Source organism: Haliotis rubra, unplaced genomic scaffold, assembly GCF_003918875.1.
Source record: "Haliotis rubra isolate DU_JTF1 unplaced genomic scaffold, ASM391887v1 Scf48, whole genome shotgun sequence".
Taxonomy (NCBI): Eukaryota; Metazoa; Mollusca; class Gastropoda; order Lepetellida; family Haliotidae; genus Haliotis; species Haliotis rubra.
The window spans coordinates 360,913-382,678 of NW_025767168.1; the positions used below are offsets into that span (position 1 = coordinate 360,913).

Genomic DNA, 21,766 nt, shown 5'->3' on the forward strand with positions numbered 1-21,766 from the left:
CTTCTCCAGCTTTCCCGCAACACTTGATGATGTGAATACACGCTTTAAGTGCACTCTTGTGACCCATATCTTTACAGCGAAATTTTGAATTATTCATTTCCCGAATTGAACATTGGAAGAAGACATTATCGTAAATTCGAGTCTCCTTGATGACAAACATATTTTCCGCTTCATCTCACTGGAGATTTTTCCAAGTGTTGTTGATTTGAAATTTCTGCATCTGAACATAAAGAATCTAAAAGTGGTCGCAAAGTGAGATTGAGATAATGAACCGAATTATTTGTGTTTCCCCAATAGGACTTGGGACATTCGACTCATCGACCGTTCAAACTGACGGAGGTAAAAATTATTGTCAAATACAGATTCGCGTGAATCGATTTTAGATAAAGACGAAATTAGAATAAAAAGGGAAAATAATTGCAGATTAAGTGCAACACGCCATGAACCTCCAGTGTGAACAAGGAGACAAGAGTTACATAACAGTAACATATTTGGCCCGATGATCGATATGGACGTTGTCGAGGGAATATTATAACACACATTTGTAATTGCACTTGAGTTATCCTGTCATTATAGCCCCCTTCCGTTCACGTTCACTAACATCCATAAACATTTATGAGGCAAAATAATCATTCCTGTACATAATTATTGAGATTCACACGCAACATTACAACATGTATTTTTAAACTTTTGTAATAAACATATTTCATTGACCTGATTCTATTTTCTTAATTTCCACCTCGTCTCATCGTCATTTCACAACCTAGTGAGCTAACGCAGTTGTGATCAATTCATTATAAGCAATTGAAAGCGCCATGCATATGCATAATATCCTGCATGCTGCATCGCAGGAAGTAAGGGAAGTCACCACAAAGAATATGAATATCTCTATATGGTGGTAAGGTGCGGTTGAACGGCGTCACCTGATTGAATCCATCTGAAGTCCATCGAAAGCACTAGAATTAGATTCCACCTACATCATCTATGCTGCCATATTCCAAATGTGCGTAACCCCTCACCCAGCATCTAGTCACGACCAAGGAAGTTAAGTAACTGACTTCTTTTGTGTTTAAAAGTTCCTGCTCTTTCTCTCCTGTTCTATTGATTACAACGCACAGCGCGAGGCTAAGCGTGGCTACAAACGGCTAAGTCTGTACAAGGTAGCACCAACTAGCTATGCGCACACTGCACGCCGAGCCTCGACAGTGTCGTCTGCTACCACATCAACAGCAGACGACATGATAAGTAAAACTGCAACAAGGGCGAAGTCGTGATACATCCCATACGAAAGCGAGAAGCAAGCTGTTTACTACTGCTATACCTAGCGAGATCGTTATATGAACGGACACGCCTCCAACCACAGCAAGTCTCAACAGTGTGCTTCGTGGAAGCCTGTTCGGACGGTAGTTATTCGTCCCTTCAACGTGAGATTTGCTTAATTAATGGAAAATACATGTGAATGGGGGAATCTCGACGACTGTAGAGACTATGAATTTTGCCATTGCCGTTTTAGTCTGTCTTTCTGGGATATTGCAGATTGCCATCAAAGCGCAGGAGGAATCAGGTATGTGATAGTAATTATCGCAGTCCCTCTTTTCATTATGCCATTTCTTCCAGATATTACCACCTAACTATGATTTCACAGTGAGACAGTGTGTCAAATTTGCTTAATAGACGATGGATGGTTGAGTATCGATGCATCATAAGAAATTCAATGGCCCTGTTATTGTTTTAATAGGCAATATCGATCACATCTACTAAATGCTACAATCATCTAAAGACGTGTAATAGCCACCTGTCGAAATCTGTGGCAGGTTGCATCGATCTAAATCAGCTTTGCGAAATAGCTTTCCAATAGGTATTGAAATAATTCTTTCATTGTACCCGTTTCTTCGGAACCAGTGATGTTTTGGTATCACGGTCTTAATGTCTCCTATGCATGTTGTCTGGATAGAACGTGGTATTTCATTACGTGTAACAATAAGAGCATACATGTACGTGTTTGACAAAATATTCGTTCATTTTGTGTTTTAGGCTATCTGTGATAATATAATGAAATTTGCATATTTACATTGTGTATTTGGGTGAATCGTATGTCCAAACACCAGAGAAATGAGCCATGCATATTAACACAACATACTTCACATCAATTTACAGCGGGTGGCTCTCTATGATGCCCGCTTCTGATGTTCTGTTCACAGATTAGTTTATTCAGTACTTCGACTAAGATATGGTATGTTGCTGCATATCAACGATCGTTAGCAACGCCTATAACCACTTGATAAAAGTATTGAATTTACCATCATTTATCCCTGGAAACTTAAAGTATTGTACCAACAAATCGCTGTGATTGTTGTTGGCCAGAGCATTTTGATTTGTATTTTGTATAAATAGTATAACTATATAGGTATTAACAGATGCAATCAACCTTTGTTTGCTATTTAAAAGTTGAAAAGTATAAATTCATATTTTGTCAAATGCAATAACAAAACACTGACTTTATTCAATGCTAACAGTTTTGTTACATGTAAGTCAATCCTATGACGGAACTGACACCCGGTGTTTACAGACACGTTACTGCCCTACCGTATGTTATTAACACCTAAAATAACATTCGGGTTATAACACGAGGCTGCTCAATACCTCATACACAACGAACACCACAGAAGTGAGGTATGTATGGTTCTCTCTCATTAGAAACAATATTTACATATGAATGGTGGATTGTACGTGTACGGCTTCTACTCGTTCTGTTTGCATAGTGGCTTTTGAGTTGTACAGTATACGCATATGAATGTTGTTGTTGACGACATTCAGTATTAGTTGACACGAGACGGCATGTTGACCTGTAAGAAACAAGATAGTCGTGCTTTTAGAACCGTTTGAAAGGCCCAAGGGTACTTTTGTTCATATAACTACGTTAAGTGTAATTAAATATAGTGGACGTCCTTTGTACATCTAATGTTGTGAAAGGCTGTTCCACACAAACACGCATTAATAGTTTCTCGGCGGTTCAAGCTTCATTGAGTTTTCCAGGAATGCATTGTCCATCATATCAACACTTTATAACAAGTGATTCTCATTGGTTGGGGTCAGATAACACGTTAAGCCTTTCACAAGACCAGCGTTACAAGATTATTCATGTTACAGTAGTTTTCGTTATGGACAGTGGTGCTTCCATTCATGGACTCAATCATACATTCCACTTGACTGGGGTGCATCATGCCAGCAAATGACAAATACCAGCAGTAATGTTGATGCAGCTTCTTTATAACACATCACATTTCTTCGTAACATACTGGACGCTATTAAGTGGCAGTGATACATAAACTGATCATTTGGAGTAAAATAAACAATACCTCTTATTTGATTACCTCTTATGTTTGGGTTTCAGTTGCAAATATGTTGAATTATGTGATATCATATGCAAAGCTGTACTTGGGGCCTATTCAGCGCTCTAAGAATACTTCTACGTTGTTTTAAAATGCAATTTGATTTAAAACTTTATGATTTATATATTCGCCTAATACAAAACTGCTGATAGGTATTTCAGAAATGTTTTATCTGAAAATCAATACTTTAGCCTTTTTTCTGCACTCCATTTCTGACAGCTTGGGTCATGTCGATAGTCGTCATTGAGTCAATATAATTTTACCCAAAATTACCCAGCCACATATTACGTTTTGCAAACTGTTCCAAGAATGAGTGATAGATAAATTGACATAATAAATCATAATAACAGTTCCTTCATTTTTCACTTTTTTTACACTTCGTTTTCTTTCTATTGACCCTAAATTTATACAAATCATTCTGAAATGAATGAATGGGTCTTATGGGTAAGTGCCTCCTCCACAACATGCATGCATGAGCAATGTGTTCTCAGCTCATGAGGTCATTTTGTTCCTGATTGACTGAGCACAAGCGGTTGTTTTCCCAATTAATCATTAAGAGCAATTTTATTTACAAGTCAATGAATACCGTTATTCTTGCATGTTCTGCTGGTGGGAGTAACATAAAAGGAAGAAGATTGAAAGTTATCATTTATCATTTTTTTCAGTTTGCCTAATCAAGCAGATTGAACAAATCACATATCGATTAAAGAGTTTCTTTCAGACTTTTCTCATAATAAGATATTCATCAAGGCTCATTTGAAGCTATCATACATGAACGATAATAGTACTGTTTATGATCAGTATGACGAACATTACATAACGGTTGGTAAAGTTGGTTAAATATTGTAGAAATTGTTGAGGTCATTATTATCAATCTATATCATTGGCTGGGATTTCTGATTGCTGGCAAGATAATTAATGCTCCCAGGTTTGGTCACCAGTCAATCTTGACAATGATATCGGATCATGATGTTTTGATCGTAGTACATGTATCACGAGAAGAATAACGCAATTAAGAAAGGATGCAGTTTGATGGAATTTGTACCAACGACTGTTGAACCAGTATAATGAATTGTATTCTGATGTTACTCGCAGATGGTAACCTTTGTACCAAGTCATACTCTCAGGAATACTTAAACATGGTCCTCATCAAACACTCCCATTTGACCAGTTCACGGACGACACTCTAATGGAAACAGAGGTCCAAATAAAGAGATCGACATTCACCAGGTAGTGATTGATGAGGCATTCAAAAGCTTCATTAAGACGGTCTATTGGAACATCTCTTTGTCTCGAGAAATGCAAGCAGTTGATTTCTGGCTGTATGTTCTCATTATGTACTCATTCTTCACTCGTTGATAGATCAGAATCCAAACTGTTTGAGTGTAATTTGAAGGCTTTGGTGGGTTGCTGTTTGGTTCATTGGTCGTTGTGAGTGAGTGGTTGGTGAGTGAGTGAATGTGAGTTTACGTCCCATCTAACAATATCACGGCTTTGGACAACAGCGTTAGTCTTCACACTTCAACCACGAGTCATGTTTACCTTCAGAAAGGTTGTATGTGCAACGCATAAGATACATCGACTGTAAGATATGCTAATAACCCCGAGATAATCTGGATCTGGGTTAGAATGTTCAGCAATACCTAGTCTTAAGTGTCGGCTATTAGTTCGTCTTGGTTGATCGTATCCCACTTGCCAGGTCCAATGCACAGGATGTCAATCACAGTCAGGTCCAGATTCGATTATGTTCATATCAGCGTCATATATCAATCCCACACCTGTCCGGCCCAAACTCAATTATTTACAAATCGCCGTGATTATAGGTTGCTGTGTGCTGTCTTACACAAGGGAACGATACGTGTCATGGGTAAGATGGATTTAACGCCATAAGTACCGGCGTGTAAGTTCGATGTGGAATGAAACCCAAGCACAACAAAGAGTTCTAACGTACGTAACCGTTACAAACATTCCAAAGAATGTTCGTTTTACAAGATGGATCCATAAGAATGAGTTAATGACTGTGGTTTTAATGACAGTTTAGTGTTCACATACAGTTGGTGGAAAGCCTGAAACGACGCAAGTTTTCAACATTTACAATTTTGGCTAACCTTAAATCAAACCCACAAACATATCTACTCATGCCAATAATGGTTGTCACCCCCTTCAAATTTTTTTATTGGAGAGGGGGTGTGGGGAGGGGGGTGACAACCATTGTTGGCATGAGTATACTTTGGAAACAGCAATCTGTTGTGTTTATATTCGTAATTGCGTGCACGTATTCAATCTATAAATCACTTGTACGAAGGATACTGTCAGTAACTCGATATTGTTACACCGTTGGCATCGTATTCCTGATACCTTACCTGTATATTAGAGTGAGTGAGTGAGTTTGGGTTTTACGCCGCCTGTAGCAATATTCCAGCATTATTACGGCGGGGGACACCAGAAATGGGCTTCACACATTGTGGGGAATCGAACCCGGCTCTTAGGCGTGACGAGCAAACGCTTTAGCCACTAGGTTACCCCACCGCCCTTGTATATTAAAAAACGTACACATGGTATATCTGTTTGATAATATATTTCTAATTGGTACAATAGTATCACGAAACTAATTAGTTTTCATTGAAGATAAAATCAACCACTATACTGTGTGTAATTTGCACATACGTATGCACACCAAAACATTAATGTTGATTTCAGTATCCTCTCAGACCTGACCAGAAGAATTTGTGATCATGCGACAAGCCATAGATTGAAGTCTATACATGCAAAACAGTCAAGATATATTGATTTACTTCCATCAGTTCAAAGAAGCCGAGAGCGAATTGTGAACATATGGATTTAATACCTAAATAGATCAAAAGCAGAAACTAGTCAGTCTGGCATAATCAGTTCGACCTCCAATTTTTAGCTATTCCTTTTCCAAGACATGTGCAAATAAGTGAGGCAGCTGCTCCACTGGGTTGGTTCATCTAGCCCAAAGGTCCGCAGGAACATGACGTCTAATGTATCTCCTTCCTCGTATTAAAAATTTACAATGCACTTCTTATCGAGGATAACTGAAATGAACGAGAACACAACGGTACATGGCACTAACCAGTTTATTAATGGACCGTGTTTAATGTATCATAATACGGGCATATATTACCTTAATTGTGGTAAGAGTATAAGATTTATTTCTGCTTGCCATTAGACTAGTGTACATGTATAAACATAGAAAGGTTACTTAGATGAAACAACCGTATAGAAATATCAATATCACCAGTCTCACAAAATGACAAAGGATGCTGTAAATATTTCACTTAAATCAAATATGATATGTCAGTCATGCCTTTCAAAGATAGGAATACCTTCGAATATATATATTCACGCCTGTAATTGTTATATACTCAGGTGCACTTACATATGTTCATTGTATGCCACGACAGAACTACAGCCTAAGAAACAGTAGTGTCAAAACAGTCGCTGAACCACAGGGACAGGATTCGCCGTAGCTAATCGATTGTAGTTGTCATTAGTCTGACATCGATAAGAGTTCGCCAGTGGTATTGGTTTCAACCCATGTTATCAGGTTTCCGCTTATCAGACCATTGTCCATATCACATAACACCCAGTCGTCCAACCATCTGCAGCTAGAATGATATCTCTGTTACCCTACGCTGCAGGAATAACCACCACCTAGTCAGAAAATCCGTTCCTCATTTACAGAAGCTCAATGTACAAGAAGTGTATGTGTTCACCCACCATGCGTGTTCTCTTGTTGCAGAGAACAATGAACCGTTGTCATGTATGACTTTGCATATGTGTATGATTTTGATGGTAACCCTGACTTGATTTGTTTTGCTGTTGCATCTGGCTGCGCTGTGTTTTAGGTTGCTAACGCTTATCCGCAGCCGAACAGTATGATACTTATGATACATTATTTCACAACACTGATTTAAAGAAAATATGGCCACCTTGGACTAAGCCATCCTAGCCCTAAGGTGATCGTAACTCCCATACTTGAAGTAAGCTTAAGGTCATCATAGTGTTATCATCCTGGTCTTGTTTGAATGCCTGTAGTGAAAAATGTAGGACAAGAAATGTCCTGTACCGACACTTTATTACAAATAAAGAGGGTCATTGACTCTTTGTTTTCGCAAAATCTTCTCTTTCCAGATCCGCATTTAGCCTCAGTTAACAAGTCACTTGTTAATGGTTTTGCTCCTTAGAGATTGCCTATGTTCTTCAAGTTATCTAAACATGCTCTTAGAAATTGGGTTGGAGAGGAATCCTGTGATTATAAATGACTTCAAAATACATCCCAATAAAAAGTGTGATTGTAAACATCATTGTAAAGCTAGTCATTACATTTAGATCAGTGTTGGTGAGCTTTTATCGCGTCAGTCACGCATGGTTATCTTGGTGGTCGTTAAGCCTACTATTGAAGGCGACAAAGATTAAGTGTATCCGCTGTTTAAGCAAATTATCATACTGCAAGGAATCAGGTCTATGAAGTTGCTGACTAATTACTAATCTTACATAACAGGAATTTGTACGTGATCATCAGCTGTTTCACCAAGTAGCCCCTTCCGCTGATTTACCCACCTGAAATGAAAGCGATGAGTGAAACCTTATGATCTGTTTTATATGTACTTCTATGCATAAAGACAGGAAATAACCACAAGGCTGTACTGCTAAGAGATAAGACATCAATGACTTTGCTATAGTCGACCCTGTATACCCAATATCCCTAAACCTTTGGTATCGACATTACACAACTTCGAGGAACAGTCGAGCAGGTTCTTTCTATAAAGATTTCAAAGAGCTCATAATATGCTTGCTGTAAAGTTGATCAGCTGATCATGTATGGCTGCATCTGCTTCACGTTCAGATCTTTGCATAGTATGCAGAATGGGTAAAACCTCTCCACAAGATTGGATGACAAGGGAGATCAACCTTCCAACTGGCAACTCTCTCGTTTTGTTCAGCAATATCCCTATACCTCCAACCTTATATGTCTATATTTCACAGCTGTTGAGGTACGATCGAACATGCTTCTTGTACAAACATTTAAAAGAGCACTGTAATACTTTAATTGAACAGTCAGTCAGACAATCAAGGCAACAACATTTATGACCTCAGCAAAGTTTCAAGACATCAGCAAAGTTTCATGGTAACCACGTGGAAGGCATAAGAAAATATGACGCATCAGCGACAAAACATTTTATGTCCGATGCAATTCCCTCTTTTGACCTGAACCATGTGTTCCCATGTTTCCAAGCGAACAACTGGTATGTCTTTGCATCTGTTTGTGAGGAATGGAACCACCAGTGCAGGGTAAGCCAAGGTTCTCGTTAACACCTGAATCATCAGTATCTGGTAACATCCAGTGGACTGTCTATTTGGCAGAGATGTTTGGTTGGTTGGTTGGCTGGTTGGTTGGTTGGTATATAACGCCACACTCAGCAATATTCCATCTATATGGTGGCGGTCTGTAAATAATCGAGTCTGGACCAGACAATAGAGTGATCAACAATACATGAGTATCGATTGCAATTGGGATGCAATGACATGTGTCAACCAAGTCAGCGAGCCAGATCACCCGATCCCGTTAGTCGCCTCTTACGACAAGCATGGGTTACTGAAGACCAATTCTAACCCGAACCTTTCCAGATCCAGGGATGTTTGGAAATGATCTATTTTTGTCACTTTTATCCATTCAAGTTATAACATTAACCTATGAACTAGTAACTTCCACAAGTATTAAGTGATATGAATGGTTCTACGATACACTTTATACAGACAGCCGGATAGTGTCTTGGTTGGGACGACCTCTGACAAGGTTAACTATTTGCTTTGCATTCATGAGGACAGGAATATTTATTTTATGTTGAGACATCATGGTGACAAAGATAATGGCAAAATGTTATACAGTCTGTTATGTGATACCCATATATCATGTATTATTCAATATGCCGTGAATTGACAGTGTCCAGAATATGTACACCAATAGATTTAATGTGAATACAAAGTAAGTATCTACTGTCAATGACGTATGAACTATATACAATTCCAAGAACAGAATTTCTTCCATATATAATGATTTAATAGGCCTCGAGGGTAATGCAATGAGGAATTTACACTGGCGCCTTAAACACAAGTGAGGACATTTCTCTAGAAGCACACGATGTCATGGCGTAAATGGGAAGCGGCCTAGTGTTTACGAGTATAGACACAGATGCTAGACGTTTGTCCTAATGCCGTAGTCCTTGGATATAATGGGACAACATGTCTGTGACGCCAGTGACCCTCCCGTCTCCCTAGTGTGGGTCAGATTCATGTCCACCGGACAGTTGGCACGTTCGTGTGTTTAGCGGTAATCTATGGAAGCAGGAGGTTGCTCCGGATCGTGATAATCAATGGTGGATCTATGCAAGGACCCCAACTAAATTGATCATGTCATTTAACAATGGTCCGGCCTTCTCCCCGCATTGTTAATATGTGGACATGCCAGTTAAAACGTTTGCTCATTTAACCGTTCATCGTTTTAAGGATTGAAGTGGTCTTCACAGGTCTTATTCCGGATAACGGGATCGATGTCTTGCAATAACGACGGGTTTTTAAGCCGAATCCAGCCAATCGTTACACTCAGATGTGGCATAAAATAAGACACATTTCCGAGTTGATCTATATATACTAAGTCTGACAACTATAACACGCTCACTGAAGTGTATGGCGTGAAATGTTACATTGTAACTGTCATGAAGATTTTGGTAAAGCACCGATTAATGGTTCTCGACGAACAAATCGCTGAGTCGGTTGAATAACACATTAACTATCACTAGCTGACCGAATTTCTTTTATGGGATACGGAACATAAGAAGCTTTTCGGCAGCAGGAAATTATTACACATTCAACTGATTTGAAATATTTATAACAGTTTCTAAATTCCGGAATGTGCACATTCAAGACTGCATTGTTAAATGAAGTAATTTGAAGAACTCACAGGACATGAATATGTCGTGATTCCTTCGACAAACATAGGCAATTTGAAAGTACAAAGGAAAAACTGAATAAATGTTCTCTTGAATTGTTTACACAGAGGCATGGTTAGAATCAATGACGTGAAGAAACTGTCCTTTTAGAGATTGGGTGAAAGCTGTTCTCAAATTGTTTACTGTTGGAAATTATTTGTCAAAAGCATAACTTCTCAGTGCAAATATTTAATAAGCGGGACCTGCTCACAGTTATCTTTACTGCAATCGTTTCTATGGATCTGAACCATTAAACATGAACTGGTGTTATTATAAGTAAATGTTGGATGGAAAGAACTCAAAGAGGAACCTCTTTTAAGGTGAAGGTGAAATTTCGTTCGAAGTCACTTTCACTTTTCACTTCCAATATTTTAAATAATACTGAGAAGCTTGCAGATATGTGTGGCTGCTAATAGTAGCTTGAAGTCGTTGGTGGCGAACACCAGTCCTTTAAAGTCGTCTGCTTGACGTGGTCATAGGCTCAATGCTCTTCAGGAAAACGGTCTAACATGATCGTTAATTTAGCACAACTTTTGCAAATGTGGTCCAAACTGGCGATCATACCTCAGCATATTGGAAAACACATGCAGAGCACTTGCTTCACACAATTGCTCACGTGCTGCGAAGGCACGTTGGTTGTCATAACTAGCATGATTGTCATTGCAGTGCGTGAACAACAGTTTTGTGTACTGATTTAAATTAACAGTCATGTATTTTTTTGACGTAGCAAGACTTAGGCGACGATGGCAAGTAGCTGGCATGCATGATGCAGGGTCTTGTCGCAACATAGGTCGCAAGTTGATCATTGACCATGCAGGTATTTGTGGACTTGTGAGGAAGCAGGCGGCCAACGATGAAGTAATGGAAGACTGAAGACGTCTCGCAATTCCTCTCGCAAGGCATAATCCCATGATCCATGCCGAAGAATTTCACGGGCAATGGAGAGTGGGAGTCCGACTTTCCACCAGCACCACCAGGAAGAGTCAGCGGGCTGTTGATCTGAGAGAATGTCGTCCGATCACACGTCCCATCCTCACAGATTGGCACAGGCTGGAACATTTAGTGTGGTGCAGACGAAATAACTGCAATTTGAGGGCATGGCGTCACGTTCATTGGTCTGATGAAAGTGGCTATGTACTACACATTTGTATTGCCGACGGCCGTTATCGGGTATGGAGACGTAACGAGGCATATTACCAGGAGATGATCCATGCAGCTGAACCCTTTGGTGATGGCAAAGTGATGGTGTGGGGTTACGGTTCGTATGACTGCAAGTCGGATCTCATTACAGTACCTGGGATACACAAAGATCAACCTTATCAACATAAGTACTGGATAGCGTCGTCATGCCACATTGCGATAACCATTCCTCTGCCTGTCGTTCGATATATTTATAGATGACAACCCTGAACCTCATCGTTCTCGACCCGTCATGACTCATTTGCAGAACAACGCCATCGAAACGTAAATATGACATGCAAGGAGCCCGGATATGATCACGTGAATATGCACTCTACTCCGTAGGCGTGGCCTGTTTTATATTTGAACCATACCTCTAGATTTGGTACTGTTATGCTAGATGTTCAAAACATCACGAAAACCAAACGACTCATATCTTTAAGTCAACATATTCTAATATCTATTATTTATATAATGTCATACACTTGTTATGAACACGATGATAACTCAGGTCATCATGTGACTGTTTGGTGTGGAAGTTTGATGGAATCATCATCAAGTGGAAACTATGCCTGGTGTTTGCGAAAAGGTGGGCGTGCCATCCTCCTTGCGGTACCAGTAGCTTCCACCTTATCTCAGCTTAAACCATATGGGTAAAATTGATTATTAGCTCATGCTAACGAGATTTATGGTTTGTACAATAATATTTCTGTATTCAGTTGAGTATAACAGGGATACAAACAAGGTATACATGAATTATGCATCGAACTAGGCTGTGTAGAGATTCACGTTTATTGGGATACCAGTCTATAGGTTGGTGTAAGCGTTTGTCCAGTGGATATGGGCACTTTGCACTGGCGTCTTGTTCACAATCGTATGCTGTTAAATCACCGGTTTGCCTGTTCAAGACCCTATTACAAACTCCGCTATCGTCTGGCTGGTGTACTGCATGCAATGGCGTTAAGCAATATTCACCCATTCATTCACGAAAATGTTTATGTCTGAAATTCAGCAGTAGTACGATTATTCAGATATAAACTGAGGAATTCGATGCCGAGACTGATGTTTGGTTCACGGTGCGGGTGGCCTAGTGGTTAACGCGTACGCTCGTTACGCTGAAGACCCATGTTCACTTCCTCAAATGGTTACAATGTGTGGAATCAATTTCTGGTGTCCCCCGCCATGATATTGTTGGAATATTGCTAAGTGCGACGGAAAACTTATTCACTTACAATCACTCCACACAGTTCGGTTTGTAGTAAATACAAGTACCCCATGTAAAATGTTCGAATTACTGTAAATATTGTCTAAACCAATGTTGTGCTGCGTATTACATCTGTTGGCAGATGTACTGTTAGTACAGGTAAGCAACATTTATAGCCCGGTTAAACTGAGGCGGTCTGTAAATAATCGAGTCTGGACCAGACAACCCATGGATCAGCAGCATGAACATCGATCTACGCAACTGGGATACGATGACATGTGTCAACCAACTCAACGAGCCTGACCACCCGATCCCGTTAGTCACGTCTTACGACAAGCATGGGTTACTGAAGATAAATTCTAACCCGGACCTTCACGGGTCGTATTGGGAAGAATTGTATGACGATCACTATATATACATTCACCTTTTACATATAATCATTTATTTTTCCATAATCCAAACGTAGCACTTTTAAAAATACATTTGAATTCCTCAATAGATGAATTTGACCCACTCACCGATCTCGCTTTCTTAAAGCAGTTAATAAAAACAACAGATTCTAAAGTCAATATTATTTTCAAGCAACATGATCCTGCGTCGTCTGCAGTTTGTCAACAACGCAACTACTTGATCTCTAATGCATTTGCAATGGCCTCATTTTTTACATCTAAATGAGTCCAGTGGGGTTTCGATAACTTCTGTGATGAAGTGCAGGGCTAAAATGCATTTAAAATAATTGGTTATGGCAGGGTGGCAGGATCCCTGTTTAAAAATGCAGCAGTGTGTTCGTCTTTTGATCAGTAATCACCCCTATGGCGTGTCCTGCCAAAAGGAAACCAACTTCTTTGATGCGGTATTTGATGCGGCAAGACCGTAAACATCAAACGTTTTACTGCTCCACATTAAAATCCATACGAACTAACACTAGGTATTTTCCACGTCCACCACTCAACTAAAAATGAACATTATTGACCACTATTGATTGCCATTTAAATGCATGTTAGAAAGAGTTGAAGCAGTGAGTCCCAATGGAGGACACATTGCACGGAAGTCCTTGGAAGCATGTGATTAGTTCAGATGTATATTCAGTACATGGGGTTTTCAGATGCATCTCTTGTGACAAATGATTATTCGTTCATTCAATACGCAATTCAGGGGTATTTTGTATAAGGTGTATACAATAAGAAGCTTTCGTAGCAATCAATGGATGAAGTTGGAGTGCAAGTATATTTTCATGATGCAGGAAATGAAATGCCTTTAATGGGAATTGCAAACAGTTGCCTGCGTACCCTGTTTGCTCACACCGAGTTCCGTCACTGACAGTCACACTGATTGATACATCTAATGTATACCACTACTTAGCCCCCTTGGCCTCAGCGGAATCCCTTTCTTCATATTAATCCAGATGATTATCCTCTGGTGATGATGATATATATTTTCAGTGAATATTTTTCAATGTCTTTAAGTGGCATTTAGAAGTTGTACATCGAAGTCCAAGATTTTTTTTATGGATTAAACTTCTTTTATATTTCCCTCACGACGTTTCGGGATCATTCCAGGTCCCTTCATCAGGTAAACATCAGTTCACCTGATGAAGGGACCTGGAATATTATGCCGTGAAGTAAATAAAAAAGAAGTTTAATCCATAAAAATATCTTGGACATATATTTTTCAAGTTTCAACATGTACGTTCGAGTTTAATTGATATCAATATATGAGATGTGTCATGTTCTCTACACTTTAAAACCATTTCATAATGGACATTAGAGTCCATTGTTCGATTGATCAGTGAGTATATGTATACAATGTAATAGCATTAACTAGTGATGATACTACGTGAGATGAGCGCGTATCCTGTCCCGCTTGTGCCAGCCGTCACAAACCCATGCAAAGGCTTGACATCTGTTCACCTGCAAAAATACCCACGGGGACAGAATGTTAAGAATGAATACAGGGCGTTTTATCACTGATGCATAAGATTTTGAAACATCCTCCACATTTCTGTCATTGCTCATTGCAAATCTTCATATAAATAGCATACTTGATCGTTCTCAAACGTTTTGCCTAGACTATTGTAATATTGCCCGTTATAGATGGAAAGTTCATAGTTGTCAGAAAACAACAATATAATCTGACAAACGGTCCTTAAACATTGAAGATAGAGATGTAACTATATCTGTGGTTAACACTTCTCGTGACAATTCCCCATGGTCAACGAATGAAGGTGTCCCTTGGTTTATCACGGGGAATGTTTGTGAACATACTCGAAAGAAATGCCCCTTTCTGAAATTGACAATCTAAACATGTCCTCTTTATTTTCGAGAGTTGACATGGTATTATTTCCACTTGCGTCAAATACGTTTGTTGAATATAAATCACGTTCTTTCTTGACAGAATGGATTATGGCTAAATTTACAATTATATAATTACAAGATTCTAAGATATAATTATTTCATACATTTATAAGAGAATTTCCAGATCAGGCCCGGTATCAGTGGGCATATAAGAACTCTGCATCTAAGAATTCTGCATACAATTGAAAGAAGTACATTCATACGAACATATTTCAAAATGTGAGTGTTTGCAGGTATTTATATACTAGCCACATAAAGAAACTGTGCATTGTCAAAATATTATCCCAGTTGATAAGTACGATAACAATGTCAAAGGTACATGTAAACTTTACTGAAGGGATCATGAGACCATAACAAGTCGGGAGAATTTCAATTGAAAAGTCAATCACAATGACGTCACGGGACAGGGGTCAAACGACCATGTCACAAGCTCAATAACGGGTATGTCCACCATCGGCATTGAGAACAGCAGTGCATCGACGGATGGGGAAGACGGCGTAGACGTCGATCCATCTCGTCCCAAACATGCTCTATCGGGGATAGATCCGGTGAATTTGCAGGCCAAGGCAGTAAGTCAACGTTGTGGTGTTGCAAGAAATCCATAGTAACCCTTGCCGTATGAGGGCGGGCATTGTCCTGTTGGAATGTTAACCCAGGGCCATGAGGTTGCAGAAAAGGAATTGCCACAGGTCGAAGAACCTGATCCCTGTAGCCCACGCCAGTTAAGTTGCCCTGAACAATCACCAAAGGAGTTCTTTGGCGTGCTGTTATTTCACCCCAAATCATCACGGAACCACCACCAAAGCGATTCCTCTCCAAGACACAGGCCTGTGCATAACGTTCTCCCGCGCGTCTATAGGCACGTTGACGTCCATCACTATGGGAAATGTTAAACCTGGACTCATCTTTCAAAACAACATTTCTCCACCAAAACAAGGGTCTGCGGACATGATTTCGGCACCACATTCGGCGAGCTTGTCGATGGCGTTGTGTCAGGATGGGCCGTATGGCGGGACGTCGTGGTCTGATCCTGTGATGACGTAAACGTTGTCGAAGTGTGTTGGGGTGGATACGGCGAAGTCCTGGGATGGTTCGGGCAGTCATCAATGCAGTCTGAAACCTGTGGCGAAGATGGGTCACCCTTATCCATCTGTCCTGTCTTGGCGTTGTTACACGTGGACGTCCAGAACGTAGCCGATCAATGACGTCATTTGTGTTCTGGTAGCGTCTCACCAGTGCATAAATGGTGTTCCGGTGGCAGTGGAAATGTGCAGCCACTTGTCGTTGAGACATTCCCCCACGGACCATGCTATGCGTTTCAATAGCCGTTTAATTTTTGAACGATCGCAAGGGCAGGGGTTGAGCTTTCCAAAGTGACAGTATTGTGTGGCATTCATTTGCTCTGTTTCTCTTTCCCGGAATGCACGTGCAACAACGTATTGCACGTCTCAAGGACGAACCCACTGACGTCACGGAACGTGGCACGTGCATGCATGTGGGATACATGTCACTAATCTCTGAGTTTAAATCCTTTTGAGTTACAGGTTTGATAAATTTAGATTTTAAACCTCTTTATGTGCCTAGTATATATTCACAAATCCACCCAAACAATGTAAATGTAAAATTACATACCTAACTATATCCACCTAATAAAAATTGTTGGCGCAGGACAAGACGTGTTGCAGCTGTTACTTTTAATTGTAATCAGTGTCTATTGTACGTCATATGGTATATGGTACTTCACACGGTCCTATCCCAGAACCGTTGTGAAATCCCACAATCCTAGCTGTTCAAACAAAGTGAAAAGTCTCAAAGTAAAAACATACGTACATGTCGATAAAACAGCTTGCCTTGTGGATTTCCCTTCACATCTGCATACAGTGTACATCTAACGGTCGATGGATTTAGATTGATGGCATTATGGCCATACATATGCTAATAATATAGACCCTGTTCATCTGTATTCATGGCTGCTCACACTATCCATGCCATGTGGTTAGATCGATGCATATATCGTTTGGAATAAACCCATTGTGATAATGATGGATGAAGTTTAAAAAACACGCTATGAGACGGTTTCAATTCGGTTTAACGTCGCTGCTGAGGAATCGATACAAGAGTGATACACTAGGGGTATTCGTCGATTATGTTAGATTGTAAATTTGTATGCAGTTAAGTAACCACCGTGTTCAGGTACAGGAAGCGAAGCAACGATGTTGAAACAGAATAATGAAACTGAACTATTCAAATTGTGATCTTCTAATATTGGCACTCGAAGTCCTTTCTAAAAAACAAACAGCGGTTGAAAATATAGAAATGGATTATAGTATTTAATTTATGGGAACAAGAAGGTGTTATACTTAGTCACGGATCAACTGTATATTTTTCCCTGGCTCGTTCTGTCGACTTCCGTCTCAGTGCAAACTGTTTTTAACCTCAGATAAAGTATATCGATATGTATATAGGACAAACACGACTGTATTCCCTATTGTCATAATGGGACACAACTACAGAGGCTTGGAATGTAACAGCTTCACCGAAAACTGCCAGCGTTTCAGATCGAGGAGATAATCAAGAAGTAGAGAAACACCTCGGCAACTCCCTCAGGGTTCGTTGGAGGTGATGGCTCTTGCCCAATGTGACCAAGCACTCTTGCCATGATCACTCACCTTGTGGCAGCTGTTATGTAAATAGAACCTTTGTTAGAGCCTGGGAAATTTAATATCTAGTGTACCAGTACTCCTCAAACCCCGAGGTTTGTTGTCAAGATCGAACTTTGGCTTATCATACGTTTTCTAAAGTATTTCTTGAATTTAGTTTCTGTAGGTTTAACCTTAATGCTATCTTAAGGGTATTAATTGAATGAGAGTGTATCGTAACGTCACTGTGAACAGTTGTTAACGGACGATTAATACTTTTAGGAACCAACAAAGCAATCATTAACATCAGGTTGAATAGGGATTTGAATCATTGGGCCCTGGGAGGACATACGTGTTTATTGAATGAAATATTGGTACGGACGTCTGAGCGTATTCATCTTTATGAAGCTTTCGTAACAATTGTGCATGCTAATATTAAAATGTGTTTACCACAAGAGGATATTTATAAGTCCTTGGCATCACAGCTGCCAAATGGGTTTGCTCAGTTGACTCACTTGGGGGGGTTGATGTATATTATTAAAACAGAGCAGATGATATTTTTTTTTTTTGGTGATGTTATTTTGAAACCAACTTCATATGGATTCATATGGATTGATAAAATGATTGATTCTTTCACAATGCGATATTCATTTTGTGCAAACACACCAATGTCGTGCAAACGTTTGTCACGAACATGAAAGTTCTTTGGTGAAACGTTTCCGCATACTTGTTTTCCAGTGATAGATATCAGGATGAAGGATGTTATATTTTTGTTTTAAACTGAGGTAAATATTTTGTGACATGCGGCGTCTGTCATGTCAGGAAACGATACGTGCAACTAGCATGTTGAAAGTTGGAACAAGATAGGACATTGTGGCACGAGCTCTTATGTTCTCACTTTCAGTAATTAGTAGATTACAGTCACGCGTCGACAGACAAATAACGTTGATGACAAACGTCGATCCGGTCCACAAAGGGCGACAACTGCGGCGCATGACGTTTTCATCTTAACGACTGTGTTACGAAACCGTGTTCAGATTGACTTTTAAATTGGAGATGAGCTTCACAGAGATACAGGTATAAGAGTGAGTGGACAGATGAAACCTGCATGCCCGACGTCCACATGCTATTCTGAGGGGAAACGTTATTTGCGCGCCGACAAGAACGTCGATTGTGGTTTCAGGATGACAACGCAAGAGGAAACTTAGCTTGTACTGTTACTGAGTACCTTTAACAGGAGTACAGAACCACCTTACCATGGCTAGCACTCAATCCAGGCTTGTCACCCATCGAACATGTCTGAGATATCCTTAGGTCACCGTCAACAACCACCGACCACTCTCAAAGAACTTGGTACTGCCCCACGGGAAGAAAAGGGTGAAATGAACCAAGTTGACATTGGACGTTCGATAAGGAATAAGCCTCGTCGACTTCGGGATTATCTTGGGAATAGACCTTGACTTTTCATGATGAGTGACATGATTGACAGTATGGTTCATTGGTCTATTATCTAACACAATGTATAGTGATCTGACGTTCACCCCCAATACTAATCTCTGTCCATTTCACACTGGTAAACTCGTTGTCTCATTAAAGAGCTAACATATCAACAGTTGTGACATATTTGAATATCACCTAACTTTTAAATGGTACGCCACTATGACATCATCTAACGTCCATAACACAGCACTTCTATATTTCGCAAACCATTCTGTATTGGGACCAGAACTGTTTCATTAGCTCCCTTTGACGCGGAATCAGTTTTGCAATATCCGTTTACGTTAGGGTTCGTTGTTTTGTTATGTTATTGAAAGACAGAATGAAGGATTTAAACATATTAAGGACGAAGACGTCTTCCAGTAATCATTATCTCCACATTGTGTAGAAGTAAATAGAGCCAAGTGTCTGGAGATATTATGCATATAGTACAGGTTATCTAGTGTTCAAAGTTCACGGACAAAGAGTTTCTTTATATGTCACCAATCACAAACGTTCAAACATTCCTTGTGCAAATAGTTGATAACAATACTCTTTGTAATAGTTGCATTTTTTAATATTTTGGCCATTTTCACTCATAATAACCACCGTGGGTGGGAAATAGGGTTTCAAGAGACTGTAAGATAAGATTTAGCCATGAGAATGTCTGTAACCGACGATTAGCCACATTTTGCATTTGTCTAACCCCCCTTAGAAAATCGCTTAGGAAAGCATGTTTAAATCCTTATACTGATTGAAAACCTGAACAATATTTGACATGAATTTAGTGTAACAAACCAGTATGTCTTTTCCCCATGTCGGTTAAGCATGGATATCACAGATGACAGGCAGAGGTATTACGTTTCGAACAAATAGATTTTTCATATTTATTTCTCACAGCCCAATACCCATTTATATGTCACGTCATGTTTTACGTAACGTGCTGGTCAATGGTGCTCAAATGGCGTCAATTAGCTTGTCTAGTTCCAGACATCATCAACACCATTGGTGCCCCGTGAGGCTTGACTGGCTGTATATTAGAGTGTCGGTAACGATGGCGTGATGTCAAGACTGTCGGTAACGATGGCGTGATGTCCCGTTTCGAAACAAACACCCTACATGACTGGCATCAGTAACACGTTCGATGTGACGATAGACAAGCATGAATATGTGTTGATATGCTTTTACGTCTTAATACCATTTCTGTCAAATTGTTACAGCAACATTGACACATCTGAATTACACCAAAGAGGGCAAACCTTATGCAACCGACAAAAATGTTTTTCCCTCTGCCTTACAATTCATGAATTCATATAACCAGCAACGGGATACTTTGCACGGACACATGTATGCATTACATGCTAATAATTCAGTATGCATTTCACACATAACAACACATTGCATCAATAAAAAACAAATGATGAGGCGTATATAATTCTAATTCTTCATACATTCCAAACAAATGCAGCACATATAACCCCCCGTATCCATTTTTGATTAAACGATGCCATAAATTCTTGTAAAATGTCATACCAAAGTTGGTTTAGGAGCACAACATGCCATAATCCAGAAGACAATTATCCTGTAACTTCGTTTATTGAATTTGTTCGAGATTACATTGGCTGTGGGAGCAACTAATCTGGTGTATGTTCTCCCACGTACTTAGTTGATTGTTGGGGTCAGTGTGACATCTCGGCCTCTAATATATAAAATGTTGTCAAAAGGCCGTATTAGAGTAATATTAGCAGTAGGCCCAGCATCTCTTCCTTTAAACTAGATATCAATGAGAACTGTTGAAAATTCATTTTCAACACAAGTGCAAAAGTCAAGGATTGCATCTTTAGGGAGATAGCTCAGGGAAAACTGTCATCGGAAACATGAAAATGAAAAGAAAAAAGAATGACTTTTACAGTGCAGGACAGGAGATGGAAGTTCATGATCCGTCAGAGTGAGCAATTGTCAGGATTTGATGGGACATATTACCTATATTACACTGTCATGTTTCGCGAAATATAGACAGTGTGCGCGGGCATGAGGTGGACACATTGCGTGACAAGACTTATTCCAAGTCCGTAGCTTTTTTGTGCTTCTGTATAACTCTTCAGATACGCCATGTGGGAACGCTCCCTTCGGAGACAAAATTCATTGTCTTGTCAATGTTCCTTAACCAAAATGTTTGATTTTGTTCATCCCTTGGTGTTTGCTTAATATAGACAGACAATCTTGCCCAGTTAGGGCATCCGACACCTGCTGGTCCGCCAGCCCACCGTAAACGTGTCGTACGTAAATAAAGTCTTCCTTGAATCAATTAATTAAAGATGAACCTGATCATGCGCACATTTTAGTTCAATTTGAGTCTGTTGTTTTTGGAAACAAATACTATACACAATTAGATATAACTCAGGGAATCAAGAAGAGCATTCGTTTTAATATCGCGCTTCAAAAACGGGGTATTAAAGCAAACAGCATGTCCTTGAGGTCCGTCTCCTTACGAAGCAGAACGGGT

At 39.7% G+C, this 21,766-nt stretch overlaps 1 protein-coding gene across 1 annotated transcript in view; it reads left to right on the forward strand.

Moving 5' to 3' along the window:
* Positions 1–1,142: 1,142 nt before the first annotated feature.
* LOC124291057 (neuronal acetylcholine receptor subunit alpha-10-like) overlaps positions 1,143–21,766 on the forward strand; it is a 54,629-nt gene continuing 34,005 nt past the window's right edge. The window contains exon 1 of the mRNA XM_046727958.1: positions 1,143–1,564. Coding sequence (XP_046583914.1) covers positions 1,489–1,564 — 76 coding nt within the window. The 5' untranslated portion in view covers positions 1,143–1,488. The remainder of the gene's footprint in view (positions 1,565–21,766) is intronic.